This window comes from Chlamydotis macqueenii, chromosome 6, assembly GCF_036417535.1.
Source record: "Chlamydotis macqueenii isolate bChlMac1 chromosome 6, bChlMac1.mat, whole genome shotgun sequence".
NCBI classification, from domain to species: Eukaryota; Metazoa; Chordata; class Aves; order Otidiformes; family Otididae; genus Chlamydotis; species Chlamydotis macqueenii.
Window position 1 is genome coordinate 30,179,275 of NC_141561.1, and position 27,718 is coordinate 30,206,992.

The following is a 27,718-nucleotide window of genomic DNA, read 5'->3' on the forward strand; positions in this document are numbered from 1 at the left end:
GTGCTTCCGCCTCCTGCTGCCGCCCACGGCAGCGAAGCGGGGAGAGAGCGGGAGCCCGAGGCCCGAGGGTCGGGCCCGGGCCCTCCGGAGGGCAGTTCCGGCGCGGCGGGGTGGGGCCCACGTGGCTGGCCCGGGGGTGCTTGCAGGGTGCCCGCCATGAGCCAGCCGGAGGGGAAGGGCAGCGGCGCCCTGGAGGTGAAGTTCGTGCCAGACGAGGAGGTGCTGAAACACATTGCTGACGACGCAGGTACAGCCGGCCCAGGGCCCTGGGAGAGGGGTCCGAGCGGCCGCCGCGCCCCCCCGGGAAGGGAGCCCTCTTCCAGCACCCGGGGCGGGAGGCGGGACGAGGCCTTCAGCGTCAATCTCCTCCGACTGCCTCTTCCGCGGTTTATTTCTGTCCGCGCCTCCGCACCTGGAAACGGGCAGCTGCGGCACCGTGGCAAGTGCCCTTAGCTGAAGGTGGTGTGGATGCCAGCTCAGATACTAGCTTCCTGGGCAGCAGCGTGTGTGTAACGGCCTGGGAGAGCAGGCACAAGTGGCCTGGCTGACTTCCCAACCCCTGGCCTGGTTAAACACACACAGAATCCAGGTTCGAGGTGGTTGCTACAGGAGTCTTTGGCTGCAGTTTTGACTTCTAAGGTTTGGAACCTCTGTGGAGATGCTTAAAACTTGCCTGTACAAGGCATCCTGACCTAACTTCACTGTTGGTCCTGCTTTGAGCAGAAAGTCAGGCAGATGATCTCCAGAGATGTCTCAGGCTAAATTCTCCCATGAGTATACTGACAGCCTATAGGCCGAGTCTTTCCACTTGTTCGCCTTTTCTAGGGAAGATATGGGATGCCAGATACCAACCCTTTTGCATGCAATTTGATAGTTCTATGTGTGAGTCACTGTCATTTCTCCCAAACTGTGGAAGATGGTGTGTGCTGAAATGGAGATCTTGTCTTCATGGACTGTAGGGCCCAACCTTTGGGGTAAAGGAGGGAGTAAGGGTCAGCTAGAGTCAGCTGATTACCAAGGCACAGACCAGCTGTTCTTCTAGCAGGTCTTCTTTTCAGTGTTGAATTTGTTTCGTGATTTGCACAACAGGAACTTGGTTTCTAAATGGGGTAGCTGCATACTACTGTAATAGAAATAATGAAATAGCAGGAGGTTAAAGCTTTTATTGCAATCCTAGGTATTAAAGTACGGAAGGATAAGACTCAGCTATCAGGCAATGTGAAGAGATTTGTGAAGAAGCTGGAGAATATTTCAGATGACGAAACTCAGGAGATTCTGGAAGAGAAGACGTATGTTGCTGCTCTTGGAATATGCGCCCAAGGTATTAGCAGGGGAAGACCTAACACAGCTGTGACTTTAGGAGATTCTTGCAGTGTCAAGGTTGTACAATGATTAAATTGTTTTTCAGGGCTGAACAGCTCTGACTGTGCTTATGGTAACAGGTAGAGGATAATGATTCTAGGATTTTTTAATGATATTTATTTCATAACACTTGCAATATGAAGAGTCCTTTAAACAAAATAGTAAAATGTTGCATTCTGTCTTCCTTGGGTTGGGAATATCCCAGTGCTTTTTAAATGGCTACAAGTAACATTTATTTTCACAGATTCAATGGGAAATGGCTCAAGCGTATGTGGTGGTGAAGTTTACTCATTCCAGACTCCCAAACGCGCTAACAAGATGGCAGAGCTGGGTATGTTCTTTCATTCTTGCTCTGGGTATGATCTTTTTCTGAGTACTCTGTTAATGTGATTTGTCACTTCTGTTTATTCAAAAGCTACATTTCCAGTGTTTCAGTAGCTTTTATCTGGGTCAGAATCAGTCTTTCTCAGAAACAAAAGCACAGGGCTAGGACAAAGCAAAGGCATGGTGGGGATAAGAAATACAGATAATAGAAACATAAAGTAGAAGTTTCCTAATGCTGGGAGAAAGTCTATGTTTAAGTGCTAAAGGATGGCAGAGGTTTTATTTGTGTAACTTAGTAGGATATGAGAACAACTCATTACCTAGCAAGGAGTCCAAAAAGGCAGTATTAGCTTTGTGTGTCAGGGGATTTCTCCTACTCAGTGTCTGAGTGTGCTTGCTAGGCTAACTGTGGGCTTAGGAGAAGCAAGCAGAAAGTGTCAGTTCTGGAGAGGATGGGCTGTTCTGGTTCAAAGGAGATGCTGGAATCCTGCTGCTACTATGTTTCTTCTCGCTTGAAGAGTCTGTGCCCAGCACCATCTGAACTTCATTGGTCTTTAGCTGTCACAGCTACTGATGTATCCTACAAAGGATGATCCAAGGAAGAGGGGTCATCCTTCTGTAATGCTATACAGAAACTGGTTTCACAGAATCACAGAATGGTCAGGATTCGAAGGGACCTTCAAAGGTCATCTAGTCCAACCCCCCCCTGCAAGGAGCAGGGACATCTTCGACCACTTGTCCTTCTACCTACAGCTCCACCGCCGCGGCAGCATACAGCACTACACCCCCGCGAAGGGAACTGCAGCCCCACAGCGATTTCTAGCGCGGCCCGGCCCCAAGCCAGGCCAGCTCCCCAGCCCGTGCGTGCCCCTCTGCCATGCTGTAGGTGTAGACGATGGCTTTCCTGTTATCCAACTGGTGCGACAGCCGCAGGGCTTCGTGCAGGATCCGTTCGGCCTCCCCCAGCTCGCCCTTCATGGCGCTGAGCTTGGCCCTCTTCAGTTTCCATACCTCTACTTCTCCTCTGGGCTTCTGCTGTGTCTTGGGAAGTTGTGTGTTTCTTACACATGCTTCTGCAGCAGGGTAAGTTTCACGGGTGCTCCCTCCTGGAGCCGTGACTCAGTTTGAAAATTGAGGCAAGTCATACAATGCAAGGCTGGTTTTCTTGAGGGACTGTTAGCAGGATATGAGAGCCTTCCATATTCAGTTCAATGATTCAACTTCAGCTTATGCTGATAAGTAGTAGAAAGAGATAAATAGGATACAAGAACCCACCTCCTGGGGAACTGATGTGTTTGCTACTCTACTATGTCCAGTTGAGCAGTTTTAAAGGACCAAGTGAGCATGACCAAACATTGCTATGATTGAAAGACGTGGTCTTCCAGGAAGCAAAGCGTACTCTGCCATTGCTTCAGCTATGATTATAAAATGAGTTAACTGAGGAGCTCAGTCTTTGAAAATGCTTGTGAAGGATTACATTCACCATTAGGGTTAGAAAAAAATGGAAGTATCTGGTGGACTTTCTGAAATAGCTAGGAAATTAATACTTAGAGAATGTTTCAGGTGTCTGCCTCCATGGCTGACTAGCCAGAGCTGGGTGTTTTGCACTTGACATGTGAAACTTCTTTCCTTTCCCCTATTTCCTACAGCCTCTGAATTAGCCCAGACACCAGGGCACAGTGTTGCATCTGGTCACTCTGAGTGCCCTGAGAAGACAGCCAAAACCCCACAGAGCAGCAGTAAGTCCTATGATGCTTTGGGGAACTGAAGCTGAGTGAATGGAGGTTGTTTCTATTTGGATGATGGGTGATGGGGTGGATGCTTAAGTGCCAGCTTCTGTCATGCTTGAGTATTGTAGTCAGCTTAACATTGTAGACTGAACTGCTTGGTAGGCATGGCCTCTGGTTCATCTGGGTATCGGATCTTTTATTCTGCCCTGCTGGTGTAGAGAAAACAGGAACTTCTCTCTCAGCCATTGCTGTGACACTTAATGATTTCCTCTGTGTTCAACAGAAATTCTTGCATTTGAGAGACTTGTGAGATGGGCTGATGTGTTGAGCACGAAATGGGTAGGATTGTGTGGGTGTTCATGTGTAAATTCACACTTTATTATATAATAATCAAGCACCCGATGCCATAGGGGGAAATACAGGTGGGAGAAGTCAGTGCAGGTCAACACTGGCAAGAGCATGTTACTTTGTGCTCAGAAATGGAGTCTGATGTGCTGGGGAAGAGGACGGTAGCTCATTTTTCAGCCTCTTCCCTTCTGCTGATGGCCTCCCAACGCTGCAACCAGAATTAAAAGCTGCCTTTTGTGGTAATAACATTGACTGTCTTTGTTCTCTCCTTGCCTACCTGTGAGGTACTGCGGGCTTCCCTCATAGGATTAACCACCCAGGAAGCTGATACTTTGTTGCAGTGTACCTTTGAATAGTGAATACCTGTTTTTCTAATGGACCATCTTGTGCCACTGCTGAAAATATGCAGTACTGTTAACAATGCTGTTTCTTATTTTGCAGAACGTTCAAGTTCAAACAAAGTGCAGCAGAGGGTGAGTGATGATTCTACCTTGCTTGTTTTTTTCCTTTGGAGGGGGGAGGGTATTGACTTTTAAAACTTGAACTGGCCAATTACTACGGTTCTGGAAAGGAAGGACCTTGAAAAGCCTCATCCACAATACAGATGTCTCTCCTAATCCAACTGGGCAGGAGTAACTCAAATGAGAACCAGAGCTATCATTAATGAGGATTATGTGATTTAGAGTCAGTGGGCAAGCAGTGGATTTGACAGCTTAATTAGTATGGATGGAGACTATTTCCTTGCATCGCACAATTGAGGATGTTAGACAATCCTTTAACATGCAGTTAAACTCATAGCTTTCCAGTTTCTTATCCAATGAAGAAACAGCCTTAATTGTAAGGAGTGCTGTTAGAACAGGAATTCAGGAATTGTGGTGCTGTTCATTTTCTTACTTTAGCATTGGTTTATAAAAAATAAATTGTGATAATGGGGGGGATGAAAGTTGATGCTGCAGAGAGATACAGTCCAGATACAGTGCCACTTGCGATGGTTATAGAGAGTGCTGTGAAACAACTGGCTTTCTAAAATGGTGTGGCGTCATACTAGAAATGCGTGCACATCTTTTCTGGTATGAGGTTCCAGGATGAGAGATGCCTGTAAGATATGCTGTTTTGGTATGCCATGTTCACTCCTTGATGATTTTACATCTACTTTGGCAGGATTAACAAAAGCGTTTCCTTAAGTATTGCAGACTTCAACTGGTGTCTGAGTCACATGCGTGCTTTACAAATATTTGAGGAAGATGTGCCACTACAATTTGACAAACCCAGGCAGCTTGAGTTTCCTTTGCTGTACTACTACTGGGCTTAGTATTCTGAGTGGTCTTCTGCCATTCTGGTAGTTTCCATAGTGGACTTCCAAATAACTTTGAGTAGACAGTGTGATGTGGAAGATGACTGCTCTGGGGAGCTGAAGCATTTCCAGTTTGTCATTGCTTCAGTTTGACTCTTCTTGCCAGGATTTGCATCTTGGTTGGAGATTTCACAGTTTTTTACCTTCCATCTTGGGACATTAGTTGAAAGAATTAAGCCTCTTCTAGAACCTGATCCTGCCCCCCTCTAGCTCTGAATGGCAAAACAAGAACTCTCCATACTTACTGCTTCTGCTTTCCCAGTTTCTTGTGGGCTGAAATATTTTGGAAATGTAACCTAATTCTACTCTATGCTTGGCAGAGGGCTGTTTTGAGGAGGTATATGTTTCTTCTTCTAATGCATGTTTTTTCTTTGGTGTTGCAGAGTAAAAAGAAAGAATTTGTGTCTACCACACCTTACAGACTCAGAAAGAGGCTGACAGGTAAAGATCAACCTTTACAGTCAGCTCCCACAGTCCATGGGGCACTGTGTTTGGAGGAGACTATTTCTCCTGGTGGGCTTCTACCTGTAGTAGCAGTCTGACTGAAGCAATCTGATTCATCCTGCAGAGTGTGTCCTTAAGGAAGCCTAGGTAGACCTTTTCCCTACAGCAGATTGCTACATAGGAAAGGGGTGGAAGGGTTAGAAGCCCCAAGTTGCTGAACTTCAATAACATGATGAAAAGAGACAAAACTCTCAGTAATCTAAGCTATACTATCACTTAGGTCTGGCACAATCGCTTGAACCAAGTCAGGAAACTTTTTGATGATGGCTGGGACATTCATAGTATTTCCAATAACTGGTTGGCTATATGTGCTCAGAATGAATGCAGAGGAGAGTTTAGTGCGTGGCGTTTCATATCTGCTTCTTCTTTTGTGTTGAGAGACAAAAATTGAGCCAGGTTCTGTCTGTGCTCTTCAATCAACATTGCTAACAGAGATCTTTTACAAAACCTTTTTTGCAGGGTGTGTCCCAGAAGATCCTCAGCTTGCACGATTGGCATTTGGGAAGACTGATGTAGAGATGCTAAAAGAAATAGGGAATTCCATTGTCCCTTTTTAGAAATATAATCCTACCATTAAAAATTACTTAGTTGGTATCGAGGAGCAAGCTTTACTAAACAATAATTTGTTAATCTAGAACTGGGAAAGAAATGGCGATGTGTCTGCAATCCTCTTAAGCATTGATTTTACTTTTCTGTGAAATGTATTTAGGAATCATATACTTGAAAAATATCTAGAGAATGTATGTGAGAGAGAAAGATGGTGCAAAATGTGTTCTGTTTAAGAAGCTGTTGCTAGCTATTAACCTTAAATTTATCCTCTAGCTCCAGATCCTTATTTAGAAAGTGAGAGTGAATATTCTGCTTCCTGCTCAGAGGAGGAGGATGAGGAAGACCAGAAAGAAGTCAGCACTGTTTTATCAGGTCAAAAGACCCCAGCAAAAACTAAGGCTGCATCTGTGCCTCCTCCTAGAAACACCCTAGCCAAAAAAAATAAGGAGGACAAGATGGTGAGTGTGCAGAAAATATAACTCTGAGCTAGCAAGTGTGAAGGGATGTTTAGTGACAATAAGCTGTCAGTGACCACACTTACCCATGGGGAAGAACTCATTTCAAATCAAACTAGCTGGGTTGGCTTTTGCTGTACTTCTGAGCAGTCCCTGTTGGACAGGCATCACGTGAGCCTGTGGGTCAGTCCAGTCTGTATCTCAGCACCTCCAGAAGGAGGAGTTCTAAGATGTCCATGAAGCAGGAGATTTTGTTCTGAGAAAGGATGAAGAAATTGACTCTTATAGCACCAAAAGAAGCATACTTTCTGTCTTGGTGTTCATCTTCATTGTCTGATTTCCTGGGATCCCCACACCTCCTTAGAATTATTGCTCTCTTCTGCTCTCTCAGAATCTCTGTCTTCAGGAAAGAACCATCTGACTAGATTAGCTTTGGCAGAATGCTACCATAGAAGCCATTTTTGCAAATATCTTCCGGCTTTCTGTTGATCCTTGCCCTGTGTCTCATATTGGCCATCTTCAGACATGTTTGTGGGTGCAAAGGGAGAGAGGTAAATTGATAGGAGGAGTGTAGCTGATCTTGCTGTCCCTTTTAGAGCAACCTGGTGGAGGAATACTTTGAAGCTCACAGTAGTTCCAAAGTGCTCACTTCGGACCGAACGCTGCAGAAGTTGCGGAAAAGAAGATTGAACCAGGTACACTTCATAGTGAATCACACAACTCTCAGAGTTTCAATCAATTTCTTTGATTAAGATTTCCCTCATCAAAATTTCCTGATGTTGCTATTTCACTTTATTTCTGCTGATGACATTCTTGGTAGTAACGCTGATTTAGGTAGCATTTTATGCATTATGTTTCCTACTGCTGTTCTGAGCAGGGACAGGGTTCAGTTGTTTGAACCTGAGACAGCAGGAAAAATGCAGGGAGAAGGCACTATAAGGTGAGCAGATAATTGAAAGCTGCAGTTACCGGAACAAGTTAAAGTTTGCTTTTGAGGGTGGAGAAGAGGGAGAAGCAGAGTTGTAGAGACCTGCCTTAAAAATTGTCACCAGAACAGCATTTTTTGTCAATGAAATGCTTAGAGGAATTGCAAGTTGTTTTGACTCTTTATGTGTAGAGAAAATGGAGAGAGCCCTTTTCATCTGAGCATTACTGTGTCAAGCCACATGCAGGACTGGGACAGCTCTAAATGTTGTCACTTAGTTTGTGAAATGCACTTTGTCCCCTTCCAATTCCTCAGAGACAGGAATGGTCTAATTGTGGTGACTGAATTACTGTTGTGGTTTTTTTTTTCCATATGCCACTTCTACAAGACAGTTCAAAGCAAGCGGTTACACCCTACAGAGACAGGTACACAAGCACAGGTGCCAGGGAAGCATGTGAAATACTTGGAGCTCTCTTGTCTATGACTGCTTTTTCCACCCATCTGTGTTTTAAAAGATGGCTTATATGCGGATTGTCTGATGCCTGCTGTTGTCTGGAATTGCTACCCACAGAAACATCTGGATTCTTAACAACTTCTTTCACAACAGCTCTGGAAGGAAATCAAGGCTTTCAGTATTAAATCTGCTGCTGGCTTCAAAGAAATTGAAGGCTTAGCAGTTCTGTCTCCCAGTGCTTTATGTTTGTCTGATACGTTGCAGCAGTCTTTCTGTTCTTTCCAGAGTAAACTGTCTCCTACTGCAAGGTAGTGGAAAGCACAGCTATTAAAATTGAAGAGAAAGGGAGGCCAGTGTAGATTTGATACCATTTGTCATGCTACTATGCTGTTTAAACATCAACATCCCAGCATATCTTTAAAGCTGAATTAATCCTTTGATTCATGATGCTTTTGAAATAATACTTTTTCTACATTTAGCTGTCAGCTGCAAATTATTTCCTTTCTGATGTATTTCTTTTTTAAGATGATGATTCTGAGCATTGTCTTGTAGTGACAAATACCTGAACCATTGGTAAGCATTGCAATTGGAGCCCTTGCTCCTGTGAGCAGGGTTGTGATGTTGGTACCCTCCTGGTAGAGTGCTTGGTGCTCTGTAAGCTCCGAGTGTGTCCATTACTTCAGTAGTGGTTTTTCCATACTTGTCAGGAAGAGATAAAACACAGTGTGATACCAGTTCTAGTCCTAGTCTGGCTGCCATTTCCCATAATAAAGACACTTAATCTCTGTTTTGTTTCTCCAGTAGATTAGAGGGGTCTTTATGGGAAAAAAAACATGAATTCACCATCAGTGAAAACTATTCTACTCCCTAGCTAGAGAGCATACTAGAGGGATGTTTGTAAGGACTCTAGATATATGTCTTGTTTTTTCTCAGCTTTGAATGACTGTTGTCTTATCTCTTTCTCAACACAGCAAACATTGCATGACCTCTTGAAAAAAGCTCCCCTTGCCTATGCTGCTGAAATTAAAGAGCTAAACCAGCAACATGAATCCCTGTTTTCCAAGTGGATGCTGCAATTACAGTAAGTATCCAATGAGAATCGGTGAAGAAGCCTAGTAAACACGCACTACTAGTAAACTTACCCTCACGTCAACAATATTCTGTGGATTACTTAAGGGGTTACTTTTTTTCTTTGACTGAGTGCTTAAATTTAAAATTAGGTGACGTTAATTTAGTATAATGTTTCCTGTAGACAAAATCATATGTGACTAGCTCCTTGAACTGAATGCCTGAAGTGAAATGGAGGTTGCATTCTGCCTGGCTAGTTTGTGCCTCTGTAAACCAAGCTAGAGGGCATTCACAAACAGGCAACATGAATGATGAGAAAAGTGTCCTTTGTGAAGAGTCAGTTTTGCTTACAGCAGCATAGTAGTGAGAAGCCCACCACCAATTTCTTCATATGTGGCTATCCTCAGTGGTATAGCAGTGAACTTTGAGTGCCTATGGTACTTAATGATCTAGGCATGAAGAAACGTTAGCAGTATAAATTTTATCTGAGTTTGTGTATATTTTCAGGAGAAGGAGAAAAGAGTAAGCATCTAGGAAAGCAAGTGGGGAACCATAGAGAGCTGTGAGATTCTGAAATGCCTTAGAGAAGGCAGGCCACCAGCTCTGAAGTTAAGGGCTGAGGCAAGAGCAGATGTTGGGGAGGAGAAAGCCCCTTGGAAGCTTTGCAAGGGAGTGGAGTATAAAGAAATCTGTGGTCCATGGGACAGGGACAAAGCATGTGAAAAATACATTAGCTTTGAAAGGTGGAGAGCTGCAAGATGAGGAGTTCCCTTTGACTCAGTGATCTGAGCAAATGGTTAGAGATGTATGTGGCAGAGTAGAAGGAATAAATCTGTAGGTGATACTGAAGTCAATGACAGTTGTTGAATACCTTACCTTTGCCCAATGCTATTTGAATGACCTGATACTCTTCTTTCTGGTCAAGATTATACTTTTCTTGCTTCTCAAAAATAAATAAAGCTTTTGTATTCCCTGCCATGTTCTCTTTATGCTTTCTTGCCTCTTTCTCTGTGGAAAAATTGGGATAAGCAAGAGACAGGAGAATAGTTTAACTTTGCTTTGAAATTATGCCTGCAGATCACAGTAGAAAACCACTATGAAGGCTTGCTTTTTTTCTTGTAATTGCTGTGACTCATAGTAAACATTTAATATAAGCGCTGGTGAGGGGGTGAATGTGAATGCTGGTTACTCTTTGTTGTCTGATGTTGCAGATCTAGTCTCATATTCTTGGACAATACAATTTTCTTCCATGGATGTTTTGCTAAACTTGTGAGCCTCCAGGCTGCTAAAATGCTTCGCTTACTAGGATGCATGTGGCACAGCTCAGATTCCTTGCAGCTAACCTTATTTGTCAGTTGTGAGCTGAAGGTAAGCCTGGAGTTGATGAAACAGGAAATTTTTAGAGGCAAGATTGCAATGGATTGTTTTGCTTAATGGATGTATGAACCTAAAAGGGGAGTTGTACTTTTTTGATGTGGTGTATTTGCTCACTTTTCTGCAGCTTGGGTTTCAATATCGTGCTTTATGGTCTGGGCTCAAAGCGTAATTTGTTAGAGAAGTTTCGTACTTCTGTGCTCCAGGATTCTGTTCACGTTGTGGTTAATGGATACTTCCCCAGCATCACTGTGAGATCTGTAAGTATGGGAAAAGCTTACGGGTTTATCTAATCATCCTGTGTTACAGATACCTCTAAAGTCTTTTAATGTGAAGTGCTGCATCCTGTAGCAGCAGACTCTTCTCTCAGTTCCTATCTCTCTTTTAAGAGTTTAAATAAATTACTCCATGCATTTTCCAAGGAATTGCAGTACTTTCCATCGTTAATAGATACTCATCAGTATAAAGCCTTATTTTATGTCACTGTTTTGAAAAAGGATAGAAATTCTTGGTTTGTGTTGACTGTTTTGGGGATTTGATGGTAAAAAATCAGATTACCTTCCTCATGACAGTCAAGTGCTCAGTTTCAGATTTTCTGCTCTAGGTCCTTCAGTGCCAGAGCCCTTCAGAAGGGACTGCTATTTTCTTTTTCAGATTCTCAACTCCATCACAGAGGAGGTACTGGACCATATAGGGACCTTCTGCAGCCCTCTTGACCAACTTGAATTCATCATTAAAAGGTTTAAAGAAGGTAAAATGACTAAGTTTATACATAAAAACATTAAAGTCCACTTTCTGTTAGGCAAGCCTGGATATTTTCTTTCCTCATAGTTTTCATATGTGCAGTTACAGTTTCTTAGTTTATCTTGCTTGTAATTTATGCCACATATATGAAAACATATATGCACCAGGAATATATGTGTACATGATCCCAAGCTGTTACCTCAGTCAGTGTTTCACACACTAAGTTCTCTAGAAGGGGAAGGAGGAAGGCACAAGTGTTCTAACAAGACAGAGGCTCCTCAACCCTTTGGCAAACTGAAAGGCTCATCTCTCTTGCATTTAGCACAGTGCCTTTGTGCTTTATTTACATGGTGTTTCTGTAGCCATGTGTTACCAGCTGGAAGATAGGATATGTAGACTCCAGCTGCATAAGGGAAGATAATTCTTAGTGGCTGCTTGAGGACCTGATATAAACCTCACTGAAATCAACAGATCGAGGAACTCGCAAACAGTTTGGAATGACAGCTGCTGACAGATATCAAGTCCTTTGAGCTCCTCTGGAAAATCATAGTCTGAGGGTCTTCCCATAAATTTCAGTATAGGCTGGATTAAGGCTTAAATGTACATGATTTAGTGGAATGGCCATTTAAATGTAATATATGCAAATACTGTCATTAAGATGAAATAAAGGACAGCAGTGTCAAACAAGCAGGTTAGAATTGGGTTCAAAAGCTAAAGTAAACCATTAGTGCCACACTGAATGCTTGCTGAATTCTTTTTGAATGTCGGTGTTACTGGTTGTTTATACATACACAAATTGCCATGGAATATTAATTGTGCGTGGCATTGGTGTTTAAGTGTTTACGCTCTGATTTTCATCATTACCTTATGAGTATTTCTAGTGGGACTAAGTGAAAAAGACTGATTAATGGCAGTACGCACCAGACTCTACATAAATCAGACTTGGGTAGTACACTGTAGCTGATATGGTGGAGTCTGGGGAACCATTATCACCCAAGTATGTACTCCATTTGCACAAAAACTGGCTACTGTTCCAGAATTGTTTCTGGACTCAGGAAATAGCTGTTCCAAAGCATAAGTACAGCAGAAACAAGCTAGCTGGAAATTTTAACATCTACCATTTGCATTATCCAAGCTAAGTCTTCATAACTTCCTTTGAGGACTCAGTGGGAAAGATTTCCAATGAAGTTAGTATGCTTTGGATCCAACCTTGAATAGAGAATGCATTTTCATTGTGTGAGGAGGAGCTTAAGGATCCTAGTCATGTAACTCAAAAGCTGCTAAACAAACTGCTCAGACTTCCATCCTAAAAGACTTTTGAATGACCTTGAATCATAGAACTAGAAGTCATAGCTAACAGGGCAATTCCTGGTAAAGCCATGAGCAAGTGGAAAGTGAATTATAAGAAAAGATTAAACTGCAAGAAGAACTGTAGCTGTGATGAGAACTGCTATACAGTGATTTGAGAAGAGGTGTTTTAGGTGCTCAGAAACACAAAAGTGTGGGATAGAGATCAAAATAAGCTCAAAATAATCACAAGGAAAGTCATTTGATATTGGAGTAATGAATATGGAATAGAGTTGTCCTAGGCTGCACTAAGAATAGGAAACCACTTTGCGTGCAATTTTTTTGACTGGTTCTCTGCTGTTTTTTTCTGACCTTGCAGATTCATCTTTAGAGCTCTATGTCCTCATTCATAACCTGGACAGCCAGATGTTGAGAGGAGAAAGAAGTCAGCAGATACTTGCACAGTTATCCTCTCTGCCTAGCATTTACCTCATTGCCTCTATCGATCACATCAATGCTCCTCTCAGTGAGTCCTCTTCGGCCTGATGTAGCAAAGAGAGAAGTATCTATGTTCTGCTTTGGGGCTGCGGAGCATGTTTCATAAGCTCATGTATTACTGTTGATGTGCAAAATAGAGATGTTGATGGATTTATGACGGTAGCAGCTAGAAGCCCCGATTGGGATCGTGGCTGTGTTGAACCAAAACTGTATAAAGATACTGAGAGCTAGCAGTTACTGATCACAATATACAAATAGACTCCAAGCTTCTGGCACCCTTCCATTTAGGGACTTAGTGAAATGGAGATTGGATGTTATGTCTGTCATTGCATCTAAACAATTTTGTTTATCAGCCAGAAGTTCTTCACACACTGCTGACTGTGGAAGGACTTACAGTATATCTAGGAAGCTGGTATGAAAAAGGGATGTATGCAAATATTTTGTTGCAGATAATTTGTCTTGCTTGAACTGCAAGTGTCAGGGTGTATGTACTGTGAACTCCACAAGCATACGTTGTTTCCTCAAATCCTACAGTAGAATTAAGTACATTTTAATATTGCTTATTTAACATCTTAGAAAAGATAAATCTCTCAATTCTGTCTGCTCTTTCTTTTCTCTCTGTCTAGTGTGGGATCAGGCAAAGCTAAGCCTCTACAACTGGCTTTGGTATGAAACAACCACATTTAGTCCTTATGTGGAAGAAACATCTTATGAGAACTCACTTTTAGTACAGCAATCTGGATCTTTGGCTTTGAGCTCCCTAACTCACGTCCTGCGCAGTCTCACTCTCAATGCCAGGTAAGACACTCTTATACTTCATAGTAGCACTTGCTGAGAATCCAGTCCTTACTAGGTGACTCTGGTCTACACCTAGCAGGAGGCAATCACTGTTTTCCACGATGTTCAAGATGAAGATGGTAGGACATAGGTTCCAAGTGATTGGTTACTTCAAAGGAACAGTGTTTGGCTAGTAAGCCTTGTTCAGTGATTAGATTCATGCAGAAAGTCCTGGTCATGGGGGAAAAAATCAGTAATGGTGGGGGGGGTGGGGTGGGTTTGGGTTTTCTTTCCTTTTTATTTTCCCCTCTCCTCCTTTCTCTTAAGGGGGATATTCAAACTGCTTGCTCAGTACCAGCTGGAGAACAAGGACAACCCATCTTATCCAGGTATGTACCCACCTTTTCTCATGTGTTTGGGGTGTCGCCGTTGCCAGCTCAGTCACAGCAAGACTGGTTCTTGGTATGCAGCAACACAAGTGCTGTAACTGTTGGCTCAGTGAGACTCAGTGGCATAGAGTCTTTCTAGTGGTACCGTGTCCGAGACTGACAGGAAATCAATAGACTGGCTGGTTCTGAAGGACCTCTTGTTACTGTTGTCTGCTTTCATGTCTGGACATGACTAAGATAATTCATGGGGGACTGTGGAGTTAAAAAATGAAAATAAAGGAAGAATATGAATTTGCATAACTAGCACTTAAAGGACCAGGGAAAGACACGAGATCCTGTTCCCATGCTGCTTCTATCTAAATTAACTTTTGATGTGTCTCTGCTTTCTAGGAGACATGTGGAATATTCTGTCAGTGTCTCTAACAGGTGCTGCAGGGGATATAAATAACATGTTAATGATAAAGAAAACTGTAAGGAAGATAGAGGAGTTGGAAATTAAGAGAGATCAACTGTGTTTGGAAGTGCATTTAAAGTGCTGATAAAATTCTGTTAAGACAAACAGGGTGACTGGAACATTAATTCAGCTGTTTTCCATTAATTACTGAAATACTAGCTTGGCTCTATACTTGAAAGAAACGATTATGTTACTGTAGCCATTGTGGTCTAAGCCAAAGAAAGATTTGTAGGTGGAGATAAAGTGTTGTCAGACCTGGAAAAATCTGACAATCTTACCACTTCAATTTCTTGTTCTTGCCTTTTTCAACCTTCAGGGCTGTCTTTCCAAGACTTCTATCAGCAGTGTCGGGAGGCTTTCCTTGTGAACAGTGACCTGACACTCAGGGCACAGCTGACAGAATTCAGGGACCACAAGCTCATCCGGACCAAGCGGGTGAGTTGGGGGAAGACGATAATTCTGGGTATTCAGCCACTTTAAACAAAAAAGATGCTTACTTGCTATTAAGTTTCCTTAAGACACCACTCTGCAGCTCACAGTGAGACTGTATTGTTTGAAGCACCTAGGAACTAGCAAAGGGCAGAAATTCTGTAATTGCAGCTCTTTCCATGCCTCTAATTTGTCAACACCCTTTACATGGATGGGGGCTGTAAAAATGCAGTGTGCTTTGGTTACTTAGCAACGTACAGGTCTCTTCTTCCTGAAGACCTTGAGAAGTAATGGACTCTGGAGCTTGCCAGTCTCCTTCCAGTAGTGACCTGTATTTGCACGACGGAAGAATGCAGGCTTGTCTTAATAGGCAGCATAGCAGTACTAGATACGGGAACACGGTGTTGAGAAGCTATGTAGCATCAGACAAGCATAACCCACCAGAAGATTTCTCATATACTGACTTTTCTCAATATTTCTGCATTTCTAGCATTGCTCTAGTGACATATTCCTGTTTTTTCAGCAATATAGTCCTTCTGAATGCTGGCAAGCTCTCACCCAGACTGCAAATAAATGTTAGTGTTGCAGTGTTACCTAGTGGCTTGCATTGCACTGATGTTAACAGAATGTGTATGCGTGTCTGTCCTAGGGAGCTGATGGTGTGGAATACTTACTAATTCCTGTAGATGACAGTACCTTGACTGACTTCTTAGAGAAGGAGGATGAAGATGTATAAAGTGTCCCTGTTCTCAAAGCGTCTACAGCAATTGCTCTCACGGGCTGCTGGAGAGGGGCCTATATTTGGATCTCTCTCCCTCCAACCCCAAGGGTGCCGGACTACTTACTGAAATGTAATAGCTGCAATGAACAATGCTCATTGTTCAATTACTTCAGGTGGTTTGGAGTGATGACTTCTGTAAGCAAGGCATCTCTTGCTTTGTAGTTAGATTTGTCTGCTTTGTCTCTTAGCTCAGATGATGCCTTCTTCATATCTATGCAGCCAACCTTACAGCTAGAAAAACAAACTCGGTAAGATTGTGCCTTCTGCTCTCTACCTCACCAGACATGAGGGTTTGATTGGAGCAGTTTACTTGGGAAATGCAAATCACTAGATAGTCATAGCTTTAGTTTGTGCTAGTGGTGCAACTTTCCTCAACTGAGTGCTTTCAGTACTCCTTTAAGACAAGACTATCTTCCAATGTATGAAGAAGCCAAGATTTATAATGCTAAGAGATCTGCCTTGATGGCATGACTGACAGAGAATACTACTGGGTTTGGGACACTGTGGGTAACTTATTAAATTCTGGCAACAGAACTGAAGGACTTGCCCCAAACCCAAATCCTTTTTTAAGAAGATTTAGATAATCAGAATTGTTATGGAATCAAGTCACTGCCTGTTGGTGAGCGTGAGAGGATCCAGCTTCTTTCATCTACTTTCCAAGTTGCAATCCAGGAATATGAAGAGACTGTGATGTTTGCTTGTTTATTTTTAAAACTTGATTGTATATATGTATTTCTTACATCAGGAGTATCCACTGATCCTGGAGGAGGCCTTAAATGCCACTTATAAGCTCTCCCTTTTTTTAAGCCCTTAGAGGCTGGGAGACTGCTGAAGTTTGACAGCTTTTCTTCACTTTCTTTCTCAGGTATGTGGGCAGTAAGCCCTATAGTTCCATCAACTGTAGTCTGCTAGCCAGACTTCAAGGACTCTGTATGTCTGATATTTGGTAGCTGTGTTACAGCTCAATGTTGTAATTGTTCAAATCAATCAAATAAAGTACTTTATTAATTTTCATTAGCGTGTCTTGTCTTCCACAATCTTTTTATGTTATAGGAAGATAGAGATCCTTCTGGCAATTGTGTGAAAGCCTAATTTTCATTATTATGTCAATATCTGTGCAAATCCTCTTGCAGTGTGCAGCAGACTTCTAACTAGTTAGTAAAAATACTTTATATTGTTTCTTATAAAGTATCAAAATTAAAAACAGTTTGCCTGCCTTTTACTACCAGTATCTAGCTTTTGAAGAGAACCAAAACATCGCATAGAATGTTGTTACCTAGTCTGCCCCTCACTGCCAGAAGCAAGAGGTTTACAGCCTGACTTTTTTTTGTATTGAAAACACGGGGTTATCTACTTATCCCACTGACAATTTGATTCTTCAAATATAGGACCTAATTAGCTTTGCTGGAGAGTGATGGGGAAAACTGGTACATGCCACCAGTAATCTCCAGCTTTGTCGACAAAAACATTTTTCAACTAACTTTTGGTGGTACTTGCATCTGCATTTTACAGGCTGCAATTCCAAAACTGCAAAGTGCATCAGATTCCTGACTATCACTACTTAGTCTACCGTGAGAACCACTAAAACTGTGATCAACCCCAGTTTTGTAAGTTAGGTGTAGAGTTCAAGAACAAGAACTCTGCCACTTGAAGAGATGTGTTGTTGGAGAAACTTGAAAAGTAGCTGAGCAACAACCACATCCTATTTTGTAGTCCTTTGACTCTCTCCACACTTCCTGTGAAACTCCAGATTTAATTTATATTCTGAGTACATATGGAAGACAACCTAGTGCATTTACAGACAGAGATACTGTGGTGCATTTTCAGTGCAATTGTATCTTGTTTTCTAGATGTGAAATTTACTTTAATGAAGTACTATAGTCATCCTGAGTTTTGAGTTATCCACTAACAGTTTTGGTAGACTACCAGATTGCCATACAGGGCAGAGGAGGGCTGCAGAGGATACCACACATCTGCTAGAAGAAGGTTAAATCTGAATCAGTTTTTGGCTGTTGCTAATTTTGTAATGCAAGCTAAAGAAAATTACTGTGAATTAGTTCCTGTGGGTTTTATATTAAAAGTATTTTATCCTGATTTCATGCTGTTTCTGGACAACTGCCCCTTCTATGCATTAATTTTCTGTCTCTTGAATTCTATGTATGTACTCAGGTAGTAGTATTTTAATGACTTCCGTAGCAATACAGAACTGTTGGAGTTGGAGGGATCACTTCTACAGTCCTTCCCTTTACTTGGGAAAGAAGAAATTTCTTCCCACTTCCTGTTCCTCAGCTTACTGGGAGGTCTTTGTGATATTGGTAAGAATGATTGCCTCAGTAGCTTCACATAATACTGGAGTCATCTCTTTTCACCTACATTTAAGTGGAGCAAGACAGATGCAATTATTCAGTAAAGACATTGCTTGATGAGCCAGTTTTATTAACTTAAAAGGATGATGCAAAGATCTTTACAAATTTGCAATGGAAATATTTTCATTTTCTTTAAACAAATGGTGTGCACGTAATCCAGAGATGGTAAGGTATGCAACTGGGAGATTTTTTTTTCTTTAAAAAAAAACACAACAGAAAACCTAACTTTAAAAAATAAAACCTAAGCATTATCAGTGGTGAAAATGCTACTTGTTCAGTTTTAGTAATCCTGTAATTAAGAACCATAGTTACAGAAACTGTTTTTAAAATAAAGTAACAAAAGCACATTAAATTCATTTACAGCTTTGTTAAGGAATTGAGTTGTAACTTTTCAAAGCTTTTTTAATTGAGACTCCCTCTATGAAAAAGCCTTAAGGCTGCATTAATGGTAGATTGTACAATTGAATACTAGTACCAAATACCTGAATTGTGTTCTATATTTGCATATGAGTGGTGTCTTAATAAACCTGTTAATGCAAATGGGTGATCCAGACCCTTTCATTAACTGTTATCAGCAGATTTATTAGCTTAAATGTCAGTGACTTGTATTGACGTGATTAGACGTAACAGCAGTAGGGTAGAACTGCTGAGTAAGCTTAAAACTGGAGATAAGTCAGGTTTTTATATTTTACCCAAACCAATGCTTGAGTATCGTTATCAAATATATCTAATAAGAGTATGCAGTAACAGTATACTTATTCAAGTACAGGTCAGCAATTGAGTAAATCAGCTTTCAGTAGCCCAAAAAAAGCATTTATTTATCTGACAGATGACACAATATATCCCAGACTTTGAGGGAACATAAAGTACAATCAGTCTGTACTGAACCATTTCAGAGCATCTTCATTAAACTTGCAGGTGGATAGGTCTGTACAAGATACCATGAAACTCTTGACTGAATTTTCTTCTATTTTTTTTTTTCTTATGCCACCTGGAGGGGATCTCTATCTTTCTCAGACACAATTATGTTGACTTTGTTCCGCAGGTGGACAGCTAGCATGTCACGCAGCTCTGACAAGAAGCCTCGCTCAGTGTTACTGTGCTCACAGAGAATAACACTTATCCCATTGGCAACTGCATCCAGAACGTCATGATGGGACATCTCTCCTGCCATTTTGAGAAAAAAGAAATGCCATCTAGATCACTAACAGTACAGTGTAAGTAACCAGTTCTTTGTAATGTATGCAGAATCTTAGCTAGAAGCTGGGAAGGTATAACAGGGGATATAGCCCATAAGGGGGAATGTAACACCATCTGCTCAGTATAAGAACATGGCACTCTCCTACTCTCGTGTCCCTTGAATGACTTTCGGCTGGTAACCCCTGTATACAACTGAGAGAAAACCAAAGAAATTCCTTGCCCTCTTTGAACAGTGGTAGATTCTGCCACTTGGGCAAGGAATAAGAGTGCGCAGAGTGGTTTGGAAGCGGACTGTCTGGATGCCATGTGGGTTGCTGTGATGGAGGACAGCAATTGGGAAGCCTTGCGAAAAAGCTGTCTGAGGGTTAGCTCTGCAGGGCTGTATAGAGCGGGGAGATGGGACACGCCTTGCCAAAGAACTTGCTCAAATTAAGTACTACACGATGCAAGGCAGTCTTCACATTGTTTGGCAAGCTGCAGGGAGTAGCTGTCCCACTGTCAGAAGAGAAGATAATGGACTCAGTGTCCCTTTGGTCAGGTACACTATGGGGTTCCTTTAGAAAACTCTGTAGACTACATTATATTCCTTTTTCCATTAGGGAAATTCTGTAGGGAACTGAGGAAATCCCTTGTATCTTGCCAAAGGAGAAACACACTGAAGGCTGCAACAGACTGCCATCAACACTGATTTTGTGTTGAAATAATGCATGTATAGCAACGTTTTAATTCAAATAACCTTCACTGTGCCGCACAGTCATCTGATCCATGATTATTTCTACTTTAACAGTATTCTTCTATCGTTCCAATAACTAACTGATTGTTTCTCAATTATAGCAGGTAGTTCTTTCTGGACAAATCTTTCAACAGCTAGCCAACTCTCTTCTTTTTTCCTTTTCTTTTTCTAGAGATTATTTTTGTAAAGATAATGAAACAGCAACATAATCTTTTACCTGTGAGATAGAGGTCAGCTTCCATTCCCTTCAGGACACTGCTCCCAGAACCAGCACACAGAGCAGCTTTCTTCACTGGCGAGTCTGCAGGATACAAGGTGCCACAGTTAAACTCCTTTCCCTCTGTTCAGCCCTCATGTCAGTATTGCTATCAATTGTTTCACAATAACTACTACCTTGATTTTAGAGTCAATGTGAATTTGCTGGAGGAAGAGACACATCTGTTGGTCTGAAAGAGTCATGGGCCTGTAACATCTCTGATAATACAGCAAAATCCTCTGTGTATCAAATAGATGTGTAGATTTTTTTTCTTCAAGGGGTAGGAAAGTTTACAGAAGCCTACAGCATGGAAGCTGTCTGATGGCTAGTTCTCTCCTAGTGAGGTGTTACTTAATTAGGTTTCTGGACCCTTTAATAGGCTGCTACTCTTTCCAGCACTCTCACGTTCCACTATCATTAGTTTTCCAACTAATGGTGCCACTAAGGCAGCATTTTGCCTCTGAGATATACTAGTTCCTAACTTTTACCTCTCAGAAGGCCAATCTCAATGCAAGCTGAGAGCTGCTCCATGCCATTAGAAATCTGCCTGTTTGCAATGATTGCTGAGTCCAAGCTACTACATATGCGATAGTGACAGGAAATTTAATTCTCCATACATATTACATTCACTAGGGAGAGGGGACACAAGACACACAGAGAGATTTTTCAAATTCTATTAAGGTTTTACAGTATGTTTCCATGCAGTTACTGTTCATTTAAGTGGAGTCACAGCACTACAATCCTACACCATAATGAGCGGCTTCAAAATAGTTTGGGGGTTTTTTAGTGCACTTGATAGTTTAAGAGGCTTCTAGTAAGACTTCTGTCTCATAAGTTACAAAGAGTTCTCAACAAATTTGCTCATACAAATTCTAATAGCTGTGCTCCTTGGAGATTAGGATAAGGTAACTGGGATAAGAGGACACTTGCTCCATGTTTTACTGGTGACCCACTATCTGAGCTAGGATAGTTCACCTTCTTTGCCACTATTTCTCCTTCATCAAAACATGGATGGTTACATGTTCATAATGATATCATGAAGCATCTTATTATTTTAAGGTGCTTTGAAATTTAACATTCAGCCACAAAATGGAGTGTACAATGAAATGGTACACATTTATGTCTGATATCCCGGGGGTAAAAAAAAAGCCTTAGTTATTATACAAGTTATGAAAAGGGATATCTTATTCAACTGGTACTGTCCCTTCTTCACAGTGACAACCAGCAAAATACAGACCTTCCAATTAAAAATACAGATGAGATTCTTTTTGCGTGTATCATGTAAATTCTAAAATGCTGTTTCTTGTCTTAAACAGTGCTTCATACTACTTGGAAGTAAACCTATCCAAGGCAGCAGTATTTCACACACTCATGCTCCTTATCTTCCTGCAATACTGGTTCTAATGGAGAGTCTTACTTGCAGGCCTGCTTACCTAGCGTCTTGCCCATTCCCATGGCTAAGCGGATGTGGGGTAATTTTAGGTGGCTTTTGATACGCTCAGTTATGTCTGACAAGGAGACTGGCTCGCTCAGTGTGCACAGACGTCCCATTCCAGTATGGGGAAGAAGAGGCTGAAAAGAAATTAAAATTACTGTGAGAAAGCTGACTCCAGAAGTTCGCATTGCTTTCCATACTGTACAAAGATGAGTATATCGGCCATTCAAGAACGCCTCTGAACTTTACGAAAAAATACATATGTGATGTTCTTGACTGTAACATACTAACTACACTATTCCAATCAACTATTGGAACTGATTTAAGAATTAGTGCAGGCCACACAGCTATTTTCATTGTTTTGGAAAATGTGCATGGCTTCAAGTCCCCACAGGCCAGTATTTCAGAGCATTGACAGGGTAGCACAGGAAACCTGTGATGCTACTGATTACTGGATTTCAGTGTTCAGGGCACTCAGCTCACACAAGTAATACATTCACTGGAAGTAGTACAGGATTTTGTTACCTTCTGTAATAAGAGAATCTCGGTCTTGTGATAAAGAAGGCTGTTCTGGGACAACAGGGCCACCACCTCCAACAGTGCTTTCTGAGAGCAGTTCAAACTGACTCGTGTCTGGTCCTCACCTTCAACCCTGAGGAAAGATATGCTTGACGCTTGCTAAGAAACTAGATAAAATTTCAGCATCATACTAATATAAAACAAAGTTATTCTATCCCAGTGGCTATTCTACCACAGAGAAAGGAAAAAAGGAAGGCACTGTAGTATAGCCTAGCCTAGCCTACTCTACTCTCTTGGAAGAAACAGGAAACCTGTGATGATGAGTGAAGCACATACCTGGCAGGGAGAGTAGTGAGACAGGAGATCTCTTGAATGTCTTTGATTTTGGACAGCACCGTGTCCAGATGCTCAGTGTTGTCTGCACAGAATTCTACCCGGTGTGTGCCCTCAGCTGGATAGCTTGGCGCAGTTGATGGATGCAGTGGGATGGAAGTACAGGCACCTGAGAAAACAATACAAGATTGCTGTTTTATAAAGCTGGATAAGTGTCCTAATACTGATACAACAAAAAGATACAAGTTTTGTGCTTGAATCCATTTTCCCTGACCACAACTGAGGCCTTCTTGCCCTGTTGTCTCCATTAGGCACAGTCTATTTTAAGTGCAAAGAAGTTGATGGATAGATACTATTCGTCATTCTTAATGCCACCCATTTTATTCTAAGAATTGTACAAAACCAAAGTAGTTTCTCATTTGTAAATCAGGCTGGAAAAGACATAGCTGTTTTCATTTATGAGCCACACTGCAGGATAAAAATCTAAAAGAATTTCAGATACCTTAAGTCCTTTGCAAACAATGAGATCTTGCACTTTATAAATTAAAGGCAGTGATTTGAAGTCAGTGGTCTAAACTTTGCAACCAAGATGGACAGGAAATATCCTGCACCATTTCTGACTACATCCACTAGTACAGTCATGCATCTAAAAATGTCCTCTAGTGTTTCCATCTGGTATTTCTCACCGACATAAATTCCCTAAAGTATGTTTAGGGTACTTAGAAGTACCTGAAGAATACTTGGGGGAAAAAAAGAACCTAAAAAAAAAAGAAGTATTCAAATCCTACCTGCAAAAGCTGGAAGAAAATGAGGGAAGGTCCCCACACAAAATAACACGTAGTGCTGAATATTTTTAACCTTTTTTGTTTGTTTTTAACAGAATCTCACCGAGTCCCTTTGTTAGCCAGTTATTGACTCCATGAGGTATGGCATCATACGCCGTATGCGGAGAGTAAATCCCGATTCTGTGCTCCAGGGCTCGGACCACCAGCCGCTCCTTCCAGGTCTTCCATGTTACTCGCTTGAGTGGTGTGAATATAGGAGGGTGGTAAGAAAGAATAAGGTCTGCCTTTTTCTCCACTGCCTCTTCCATCACTTCCTCGGTCAGATCGTTAGTGAGGAAAAGGGTGTTCACAGTGTGGGGAGGACTTGGTTCCACCAGCAACCCCACATTGTCCCAGCTTTCAGCCAGAGAGAGGGATGCAAAGTCATTCAGGGCAGAGACGAGCTCCCGGAGATTCATGAGGGAGCGTGAGGGCAGGCGGCCCAAAGCACGGATGCAGCAGAGGGGCCGGCGAACGAGCTGCGTGCCAGGCAGCAGCATGCAGCGATCTGTAGAGGGGGTGAAACCAGGCAGGAATAAGCCTGGGCAATGCACCGCTGAACCGGCGGAGTTAAGAGTGCCAAGGCCGCCCCACTGGCAGAGGGGAGGGCGGCCCGGCCTCCCCCCCCCGCAGCCGCCGCCCTGCGGCGAGCACACCCTCCCCTCCCTGCCCCGCGGTGCGGAACTTAAACCTCATCCATCCTCACGTACTCACACCGATCCGCGGAGTCCAACCGGAGAGGCCTCCGCTTCCCGGTGGAGGGGAGCAAGCGGCACCGGAACAGGCGGCCTTGGAGCGCCTCCCGCCGCGGCGGGGTCTGGGCCGCGGGGCGGAGCCTGCGCCGGGCCCCGCCGCTTCCGCCGCGCCGGGGGGGCTGAGGGCGGTGTCTGCGCGCCGAGCCGGCGGTGAGGTGCCGGGGGGTGGGGGGGGGGGCGGCTCTGTCCTTTCCTCTTCGTCTGAGGGGAGCCGGGCAGCAGCGGGCGCTGGCTTTGGGTCCGGCCTCGGCAGGTTTGTGCGAGGCCACCGCGTGAGGCCGCCGGCGGGACGGTGGCAGAGCCGCTCTCCGCAGGGGCGGCGGGCGAGCGGAGCCCACGCGTCCCGTGCGTGGGCTTTCGGTGGAAGTACCTCGGCTCGGCAGAAAAGGCGGGGAGGCGGGCTGCAGGGAGCGCGGTCGGCCCCTGGAGCACCGCCGGCGGCCGCGCTCGCCTCACGCCGGGGGCCGGGCCGGGCCGGGCCGGGCCGGAGCTGGGAGGCCCTGCCGCGCCCGGGGCTCGGCGGGGAGGGCACGATGCTAGAGGGGAAATTAGCGTGTGAAACCGTTGATTTCTACACAACTGCGATTTTGTTATCATCATTTCAGACGCTTTATTTGAAAGTATTACTAAGATAAAAAAAAAAAAAAAGGTTGCTCCTGTGTTTGGTTGCAGGTACCTGTCTGTTGCAGGCAGACAGAAGCTGGCTCCAAATCACAATTCTGGTCAGGTCCTGGCATGTGGCTTTTGTCCCTTAATTTCTGTCATTTGTAAAACCATATTCTGGAAAAGTGTGATTGCTTAGTATAAACTTTCATCTTAGGATAGGGTGGTTTTTGCCCCCACCACCTTTCTCTAAGTTATTTTGTTCTGCTCCTTTCTATTTTTTTATATGCTGTGTAGATGCAGAATGTAAGTAAAACATTTATCCACAGAGTCACTTGAGTGGCAGTGTAAAACTCAGTGGTGTAAAAGCATATAACCACACTAATATCTTAGAATCAAAAAGAATTGGGAATTGGTGGAAAACCCCCAACAAATTTCATGTGTTTTCTTTGCAGGAAATTGCTGTTTACAAATCTGCCTCAGCTTTTTGATAAGCAGACATGGTGAGAACAATAGCACTTTTTATATATTTTCTTTCTTTCTGAAATGGTCGTCTCTTGGATAGTGAATAGCTGCTCTGCATCTCAAGGGATTACACGTTTTACTCTGAGGCTGTGGAGAATTTGTTTAGCTTTTCTTTTGAGACTTTTAACAAGATATTGTCAACAGGAAAATAGGTCAATTTACGATTTCATCAGTCTGAAATATAATTAGACATTCAATTCTAAGAGCCTGAATTTTAAGCCTACTTTGGCAAATATTTAGTAATCTAGTTGGGTTTCTTTTACCACAGAAGATTTTTCAAGTTATAAGCACATAGCCCTGCTTGAGCTTATGTACCCTTCTACGGTTGCAGGCTTTTAAAAGTTTAGCAAATCACAAAATAGAGATAAGCCTGTATGTCTTAAACTGTATATACAACTTCTGTAGCATCCTCATGTGCATTGCAGGCAATTTTCTTTTCTTTACTTGTATGTTTCTGGCACAGTATGCCAGTACCAACATGATACTGATTTTTATTAGTTTTTCTGTACACTTATCCCTAGTGTAGCCCCGCAGTAATTGTTTTTGCATAGTTTAGCGCTTTCTATGGCAGCGGTGTGATATACTGAGCCTATAGAGATAAGCCATTATCTCTGATGGCTGAGTAACTGCCACTTTAAATTTTATGAAGGATATTTATAAATTAAGTGTGTCATTTTGTAGATTTGCTTGTTTGTCAAGGCAGACTATATATGATGCCATTCAGAACTAGCCTTATCACTCAAAACACTGCAGGCTTTTTGTGCGCTGGTTGTAAACCAGTGGTGTATGTGCACCACACTGTGATCTCCTGAAACAGATACAACTTTGATTCTTCCACATTGCAATTAAGTGACTGAGTAGGTCCAGTTTGCAGATGAGTGATGTATCTCTGGAGTGTAACAGCATGAAACAGAGCTTCTGCGTTGCCATGGTGAACTTGATTTGTCCTGAAACTAAATGAAACCAAGTGCTTTCTGGTGATTTCATTGCAAATGTGGAAGGTTTGTGAAAGTAGCCTTGCCTATGGCCGAATATTGAAACAATGGTTATATGGAGTGGGAGCTTGCTTATGTTCTTGGTGGGACTGGGAAATAAAAGCAAATCTGTTAGTATTTAATTGCTGATTTAATTATTATTTTCTGTCTCTTGCTCAGGCTGTCACGCTGCATACTGATGTAGGAGATATTAAAATCGAACTATTCTGTGAGCGTACGCCAAAGACCTGTGAAGTAAGTCAAGTAACAGGAGCAGGATTGCCTAGCGTTGAAACAAAGCAGTAGAAATAGTGAAGACTGTAGAGGAGGTGGAGTGGCTTTTGCAATTCATGTTTTCACATAATGGAATGCTAACATTTTAAGCTGGTACAGCACTTGCTCCACTCATGGAACTTGTGCACTGTGTTGTACTGCCTGGAGCTTTGCTGCATCTTTCTCACCGGATAAGGTTCAGCTAAGGGCCACTTCTCTCCAAGTTCCAGCATCTCACAAAGTGTCCTTTGCCATTAAGGGGCAATATGACACTGTATGAGGGATTTCAGTGATGGTCCGTGTAGGGCCACTGTGGAAATTACAAATTGCACACAGCTTGTAATCTCCCCTTGGAGAGGGGAGCTAGGAGAGTTGTTATCTCAGAGAGGGGAGCTGGGAGGGTTGTTATCGAGCAGTATGTTGTTGCTATCCAGGAACCGCTGTTAGCCAGCAGGGCACGTACTTGGCAGGCCTTGTTGCATGCGCTTGCCACGCGTGCATCAACGGCTGGTCAGTACTCTGCCACTGAATCTGCTGAGGGTATAAACAGAGGCGGCTTGGAGCGGAGGGGAGAGAAAAGGATGCAGAGCACCCTCTACGAACAACAGGGGACGCCCTGAGGGTGCTGCGCCTACCTCCCTTCTCTGCTCTGACCCCGCTGATCATCATCCTCCTGCTCGGCGATGTCTCGGGCGTAGTCAGGTTGGTAAGACTCTCACAAAGGGAAAACAGTACGCTGGTAACTGCTTATGCAGTTGGGTGAACTTTCTGCATAGGAATCCTATGAACTGGTTACAGGCATGTGGCCTGGGATTCCCAAATTTCCCTGGATTTGCTCACACTGGCACAGATTTAATTTTAATTTAAAAGAGTGAGAATCGCTCCCAGTTTGTCAGAGGCCTCAGGTTTTCCTTTCTGCAATAAGCTTAAGTTGAAATACTTTTTAACTAACAAAGCTGAGGCGTGAAGTTATTGATTACAAAATTCAACTTGCAAAATAAAGATATGGAATGGGAGTGATACTTCTGACCATGTCTCAGGCTCCTTGTTTGTTCCTCAAGTCAGAGAACCTTGTGCTGTAAGGTTTATTTAAAATCCTTTGTATCTGTGACAGTG

General features: G+C 42.8%; 3 protein-coding genes across 9 annotated transcripts in view; 2 read left to right on the forward strand and 1 right to left on the reverse strand.

Moving 5' to 3' along the window:
* Window positions 1-19,315, forward strand: ORC2 (origin recognition complex subunit 2). Of its 3 annotated transcripts, XM_086751095.1 has the most exons (17): window positions 1-247; window positions 1,178-1,321; window positions 1,607-1,693; window positions 3,336-3,425; window positions 4,206-4,237; window positions 5,502-5,559; window positions 6,445-6,629; window positions 7,223-7,321; window positions 8,977-9,086; window positions 10,575-10,707; window positions 11,102-11,198; window positions 12,858-13,004; window positions 13,603-13,774; window positions 14,081-14,142; window positions 14,913-15,031; window positions 18,003-18,121; window positions 19,218-19,315. In XM_086751095.1, the coding sequence occupies exons 1-16, from the start codon at window positions 157-159 to the stop codon at window positions 18,114-18,116; spliced, it is 1,740 nt and encodes a 579-aa protein (XP_086607221.1). In that variant the 5' UTR covers window positions 1-156; the 3' UTR covers window positions 18,117-18,121; window positions 19,218-19,315. The 3 variants fall into 3 exon arrangements, with proteins under 3 accessions (XP_086607221.1, XP_086607222.1, XP_086607223.1); XM_086751096.1 differs by lacking the exons at window positions 18,003-18,121; window positions 19,218-19,315 and adding an exon at window positions 15,675-16,820; XM_086751097.1 differs by lacking the exons at window positions 18,003-18,121; window positions 19,218-19,315 and adding an exon at window positions 16,552-16,820.
* Window positions 18,226-24,368, reverse strand: NIF3L1 (NGG1 interacting factor 3 like 1). Of its 3 annotated transcripts, none has more exons than XM_086751102.1 (7): window positions 24,272-24,368; window positions 23,537-23,980; window positions 22,652-22,817; window positions 22,322-22,448; window positions 21,795-21,933; window positions 20,323-20,406; window positions 18,226-19,339 (listed from the first exon to the last, which is right to left on the reverse strand). In XM_086751102.1, exons 2-7 carry the CDS (start codon window positions 23,970-23,972, stop codon window positions 19,155-19,157), a joined length of 1,137 nt encoding a protein of 378 aa, XP_086607228.1. In that variant the 5' UTR covers window positions 23,973-23,980; window positions 24,272-24,368; the 3' UTR covers window positions 18,226-19,154. The 3 variants fall into 3 exon arrangements, with proteins under 3 accessions (XP_086607228.1, XP_086607230.1, XP_086607229.1); XM_086751104.1 differs by having other exon boundaries at window positions 24,183-24,277; XM_086751103.1 differs by having other exon boundaries at window positions 24,187-24,273.
* PPIL3 (peptidylprolyl isomerase like 3) overlaps window positions 24,311-27,718 on the forward strand; it is a 7,542-nt gene continuing 4,134 nt past the window's right edge. For 2 of the 3 annotated variants that reach the window (XM_086751106.1, XM_086751105.1), the window contains exons 1-3: window positions 24,311-24,382; window positions 25,286-25,333; window positions 26,510-26,584. In XM_086751106.1, coding sequence (XP_086607232.1) covers window positions 25,331-25,333; window positions 26,510-26,584 — 78 coding nt within the window. In that variant the 5' untranslated portion in view covers window positions 24,311-24,382; window positions 25,286-25,330. The other variant, XM_086751108.1, reaches the window with a different exon arrangement.

Excerpts from the sequence above, each read along its gene's own strand:
- ORC2 (XM_086751095.1), top strand. The coding sequence starts at position 157 with ATGAGCCAGCCGGAGGGGAAGGGCAGCGGCGCCCTGGAGGTGAAGTTC. Across the intron at positions 9,087-10,574 it reads AAGTGGATGCTGCAATTACA|CTTGGGTTTCAATATCGTGC; the intron begins GTAAGTATCCAA and ends ACTTTTCTGCAG. Across the intron at positions 13,775-14,080 it reads AGTCTCACTCTCAATGCCAG|GGGGATATTCAAACTGCTTG; the intron begins GTAAGACACTCT and ends CTTTCTCTTAAG.
- NIF3L1 (XM_086751102.1), bottom strand. The coding sequence starts at position 23,972 with ATGCTGCTGCCTGGCACGCAGCTCGTTCGCCGGCCCCTCTGCTGCATC. Across the intron at positions 22,449-22,651 it reads CTCACTACTCTCCCTGCCAG|GGTTGAAGGTGAGGACCAGA; the intron begins GTATGTGCTTCA and ends ATCTTTCCTCAG. Across the intron at positions 21,934-22,321 it reads AGATTCTCTTATTACAGAAG|CCTCTTCTTCCCCATACTGG; the intron begins GTAACAAAATCC and ends ATTTCTTTTCAG.